The 5,324-nt window shown below is 43.1% G+C and overlaps 1 protein-coding gene across 1 annotated transcript in view; it reads left to right on the plus strand.

The window, feature by feature from the left end:
• Positions 1–20: 20 nt before the first annotated feature.
• The window catches only part of relb (v-rel avian reticuloendotheliosis viral oncogene homolog B), a 15,348-nt gene continuing 10,044 nt past the window's right edge, over positions 21–5,324 (plus strand). Inside the window, exons 1-3 of the mRNA XM_005742192.1 lie at positions 21–1,229; positions 1,323–1,397; positions 2,095–2,264. Of these exons, the coding sequence (XP_005742249.1) occupies positions 1,196–1,229; positions 1,323–1,397; positions 2,095–2,264 (279 nt within the window). The 5' untranslated portion in view covers positions 21–1,195. The remainder of the gene's footprint in view (positions 1,230–1,322; positions 1,398–2,094; positions 2,265–5,324) is intronic.

Consider the following 5,324-nt stretch of genomic DNA (forward strand, 5'->3'; position numbering starts at 1 on the left):
CGAGCATTCAGACTCTTAAACTGCTTCCTCACATCTGCTTCATGAATATGAAGAGTTGTGGTCGGAGGACACAACATGTGACCTCCAGGAAATGCTGTGTGCCTATAAAGTTTTAGCTAAAAACAGTTAAAAAAAAACCAAACAGCATATTTTGCCTTCAAAATATGAGGACTCGCAGCTTATCCTCTCGTTGCAGAGCTCAGGCTGAAGCGTGTGGGTCATGCCTGCAGCTGGCTTGCTTTATTTTTGTTTTTTAATCTGCTCCCTGCTGAGTCACTGCTTCCCCTAAACGCCCCGCTTTCGATTTCCATTTCCTTTAAATCGTCTGTCTTCTGGGCGACCAGCAGGTGTCGCTGCTGCGCCTCGTAACTTTTCAGCAGTTTGTCAGAGTTTTTAAGTTGAGAGGAGAAGAGTCGCCGTTTCTAATGGGAGGGGTTTTGTTTTTTTTGTTTTTTTGAAATTGTAACTTTTACTTTGCTCTTATGAAATTCCCACTTCTCCCTGATTGGAGGAACCGGGAGAAGCGTGATAAAGACATGATGTAACCAGGAGAAATGCATCAGAGGGCGTGTGGCTGAGAAAGAGCTGGCTTTTTGACTTCTTTGTGCTAAAAATAGGCGCATTAGCTCTGGGATAGAGGCTAATTTGAATAGTTAAAAACCGATTTGCATATGCGCTGAAGCCGATATGAAAACAAGACGAGCCGCCGATACGTGCGGTCAGTTTACATACATAATGAGGGGGGAAATCGGCTTTTAAGGGTAAAATGTCTTTTCTGGCCTCACTATGATGCATTATGCAAATCAATAAAGCGCCGTTTGATTAAAAGTTTGGTTCGTGCTGTCGCGGGGGGGGTTTCCCGTCTGTGAGGTGACGTTACGCGCGGAGGGGGATTTCCACGCGTCTAGCAGCCAATCGCGAAGCCTGCCGGAAACACAAAAGCGGAGCACACTTAGGTTCCACGCATGGCTTCGGGACGGTTTGACATTTCTCCCCGGGATCAGACAGACACTCTGAGCCGCTGTGCAGTCTAACTGGTGGTTTAAGGAGCTGTTTCAGAGTTTAGGACGAAGGTTTGGGCCGAGACGGAAAAAACCGAGAGTCATCCGGTTTGGAGAGTTCTCAAGGAAGAATTCAAGGACACGACGGTGGAGTTTAAGGTCCTCAAAGTGGTCTTAAAGACTGGACGCATGCCATGATAGACATGGACATGGTCAACGGTACCTCTGGTGGGTGGTTGTCTTTTGTAAACCTGTTGAATCTTTGCGTGTGTTTGTGCGTAAAAGCGCTGACATCATCCTGAGGCATGTGATTTTTCACAGCAGAGGAGACAACACCCCTTCCCGGGATTGACCCGCAGGACGACAGTTATTCGAGCCTCAACTCTATAGATTTCGGTGAGTGGTGGGTCTTTTTTGTTTTGTTATGTTTTGTTTTGTTTTGGCTCTGCGTGCATCTGCCGGAAGCGGGGAGGCATTACGGTGACCTGAGATGACCTCTGGCAGGAGGCGTGAACCATCATCAGAGTTCCTGCTTGTTTAATCTTAGGTTGTCTTATTTCCGAAGTCACAACAGCTGATTTCTCTTATCTAACTTTGAAAACTGTGCTGCAGATGCTTGCTTTGTTTAATGTTTCATGATTTCTGACAAAGTGTCAGACATGACAGACCACAACCACCCCAAAAGGTATATTTACCTGCAGATAACCACTGCTCTAGATTCACTTTCACTGGTTAAACTGAGGCTGGCTACATGGCACCAGGCTTGTTTTTTTTTTGTTTTTTTATTGGTGCAGTGCTGAAACAACGTGCCACAGCTTCATGCACCAGTGACAAAAACAAAACAGAGGAAACGGTTCATGTGAGGTGGTAACCACTCAAATTCTGACACACTGTGTCTTGTGACACGTTGCCACGTCTTAAAATAGATTGCAGTAATATACTATTAGGTTTGAAAGATGTTAATGGAAGTGTTTCTGCTTTCAAATCCAAAAACATAAAGAAACAGCACAGCTGCTGCCCTAAAGTGGTGTCAGATTTTTATCACATTTGCACTTTCACTTTGGATTCACCATCAGTTTGTATTGATTCACAGACCTGATTCAAGAATATATCACAGAAAGTGAGCAGGTAGCACCCTCCCTATCTGGACTACCTGGACCACCTCCTCCACCTGCTGGCCTCCCCTGTTCGACACCAACCCCCATCCACAAACCAACGCAGACATCCAAGCCGGTGCTGGTTGCAAGAGGCACCTCGTCTAAGGTTTGTTTGTTTGTTTGTTTTTTGTTGTTGTTTGTTTGTTTGTTGTTGTTTTTAGGTGGTGTCATGCAGGGTGTTGATTTTTCTGGTTTCCAGCTCATTTCACAGTTTCATACGTTACCCAGAAAGACTGCTGGCAACACCCAAGGGTGCCAAGCAGAGAGGTGTTTATATCAGCTGTGGGCTGTGAAAGCTGCCAGCCTGGGGTGAATAGGGGCATAATTTTTTACAGTTTTTTTTAATAATTTTTTTTCTTGGCAAAATTTGTGCTCATTACTTCGATCCAGGTTCTATTTAACTAGATCAAGTCATAATCAATATACCTGATACTTAATTTATAAGAGCCAGAGAAATAAATGTCAGTACATGCACCTATTTTGTAAATATTCAATCACTTTGGCTGCTATGACTGTATAACAGGTAGGAAACTGGAGTCTAAGCTGTCAGGAGAAAGGTTATGACTAATAAACAATGATAACAATAATGATGGCATTCTTATTTTTAGCCTTTTCTTATCTTAGCTGGGCAACATAAACATTAAAACAGTTAATGGATTCAGCTAAAACATTTTATTTATGAGAAGAAACTGTTAAAATCTGCTTTTGGCTTCTCTGATTTTTTTTTTTGAGGTTTTCTTATCATTTGTTTGTGCAAAGCAGTCACACAGATGGGCAGGTTGTTATGCTCTTCCCTCGGTTTATTATTAGCAACAGTAGTTTTATTTCCCATATTGTCTTTGTGCTATTATTGAAAGGCGGTTGATATAAAACACGTTCAGAGGAAGCGTCTGTTCCTCCTCCTCGGCGGTGGCTGCAGCTCTCATAATGAGGCTGTTGTGAGGATTGAATGTCGGTGGTATGAAGTGCTGCATGATTCATGTGCAGCCTGCAGACGGTTGGCTATTTTGCTGTGTGGCACAGAGCAGCCGTTAGGCAACTCGGCAGGCCAGGCTTCTACCAGAAAGCACGTGGTTTACAGGCAGCGGGAGCTCAGAAAGACTGTAATCTGATAAGAGAGGCACTGTAGTGACCGCACAGATGGGTAATAATGAAGGGCGGTAGAAGAGTAGTTCAGCCTTCTCTTAGTGAATGAGCTGCACAGGTTATGTTGCTGGGTTTGAAGAGGTTTTGCAGCTTGTGAGGGAGCGTGGCACACCTCTTTGTGCTTTTTTTTTTGTTGTTATAGAGGAGGTGGGCTTGGGGAGTGGAGAGGACATTTTGGAAGAGCTGTAATCTGACTCCTGCTTTCAGTTTGCCATCCTTTCTGTTTACAAGCCAAACCCACCGGAGACGAAAGGTTGCATTTTTCACCCCCGTGTCAGTGCTGTGATTGGCTGAAGGGCGTAAGGCTGAGCTGACTTCCTATTTCCGTTTGCTGGCTCGGTGTAGCAGGCTTTTGTTGAAAGGTCCAGTCCTTTTTTTTTTCTTTTCTTCTTTTGGGGAGGGGGCTAACACGATTGCAGGGGTGCATACAAACACTCTGACCAAAGACGTCTGGGGCTCGACAGGATATTATGAAACATGATCTCATGCAGAGGTATCACCCACATCTCTGCAGCGATGGTTTAATGATTCACAGCAACACGTCTGACAAAGGAGGCGACTTCTTTACTACTTTTCTTACCTGCAGGTTTGATCATTGTCATTCTTATCTTCTGTTTTGTTGTTTTTTTTGATTAGCTACAGCAGATAGACTGCAGTGAGTCGGGTGAAACTTGATTTGTGATAACTTTGGGTTCACGGTGATGTAAGAGAAAGCAATCAGGCGCCTCGATGAGCAGAAACAAATGAGCGAGGATGGCACTGCAGAGAAAGAGAGAAACTAAAAGCAGCAAAGACAAAAAAGAGATACAAAGTCTTGAGTGGGAGCGGAAAAAGCTCGGTGGTCTGCGGTGTAACGGAAAAAATAAGACATCATATGCAAGAGGAGGAGTCGCAGAGCACGAGGTTAACTCTGCTCACTGATAGAAAGCACATGTATGGAGAGAAAACAAAAAGAAACACACGCCATGAGTCGGTTCTTTCACTGCATGCTTCATCTGTAGTGTCATCACTGCCCAAGAGACATGAGGTCGTTTTTCTTCATTAAAACTATGAAGATGTCGAGGCGGGAAAAAAAAGCTCTTTCAGCAGTAAAACCGCAAAACCGTGTAACATCATTAGACTGTTAATACAGACACACTGGTGTGTAAAAAGTACCATTGTAGTATTTTAGCTTGTCAAAGTAGAGCTACTTTCAGCTGCTTTATATAGAGTGACTCAGTTTAACATGGGGGTTCCCAAAATGGGAGCTGAGCTGCTACAAAAAGATGCAAAGTAAGCATTTAGAAATATTCTGAGATATTAAATTGCATTTGTTGCCATTTTTGACACTTTTCTCTCATTGTATTTTTTTAATGGTGAAATACTGAAACATCACACTTGGTTTTTAAATTAAATAACCTAGACGTTCGGAAGGGAAACATTTTATTAAAAGGATTTTATGAAGTTGTTGTGCTTTGAAAGTGAGTCAGTGCTTCGAAACTGTAGATATTCTTATAGGTTGTAACTGGTTGCGAATGCCTGCGTATTTGACTTGGTGACTTCATCTCCTTTACACATCGAGTGAATGAAATGTGACTGTCAGGTTTTTACTCCTCAGCCTTAAAAGGCTGATCATGTATTGTCGTCACCTCACCGAGGCCGGTGACGTGGGCACCTAAGTTTGTGAATGCGATAACTTGAGGACAAGATGACGTAGGATTTTGTAATTGATACCACAGGTGCGTCTGCTGGGAGTCTGAGGGGTAGCACTGGCAGTTGCCAGTACTTTTATTTTACTGCAGAAGTTCAGTTTTTCTTCTTGGAAGAGTGTTGAGAAAGGTCGATAGTTGATGATCGGAAATTTAAAGGCATAGTTCAACTGGAGAGATGTTTCATACTGTCAGCAAACTGACTCACTGCATTTGTACATCCAAAGCAAGAAAACCTCTGAGTGTAAATTAAGTTTTCATGAGAAACATCAAGTCGAGCCATCTGACTTTTAAATTTCCTGCTAAAACAGATGGAATAGGGAAAAGAAACC

The sequence above is a fragment of the Pundamilia nyererei genome, unplaced genomic scaffold (assembly GCF_000239375.1).
Source record: "Pundamilia nyererei isolate P.nyererei 1_Seehausen unplaced genomic scaffold, PunNye1.0 scaffold00117, whole genome shotgun sequence".
In the NCBI taxonomy this organism is placed as follows: domain Eukaryota; kingdom Metazoa; phylum Chordata; class Actinopteri; order Cichliformes; family Cichlidae; genus Pundamilia; species Pundamilia nyererei.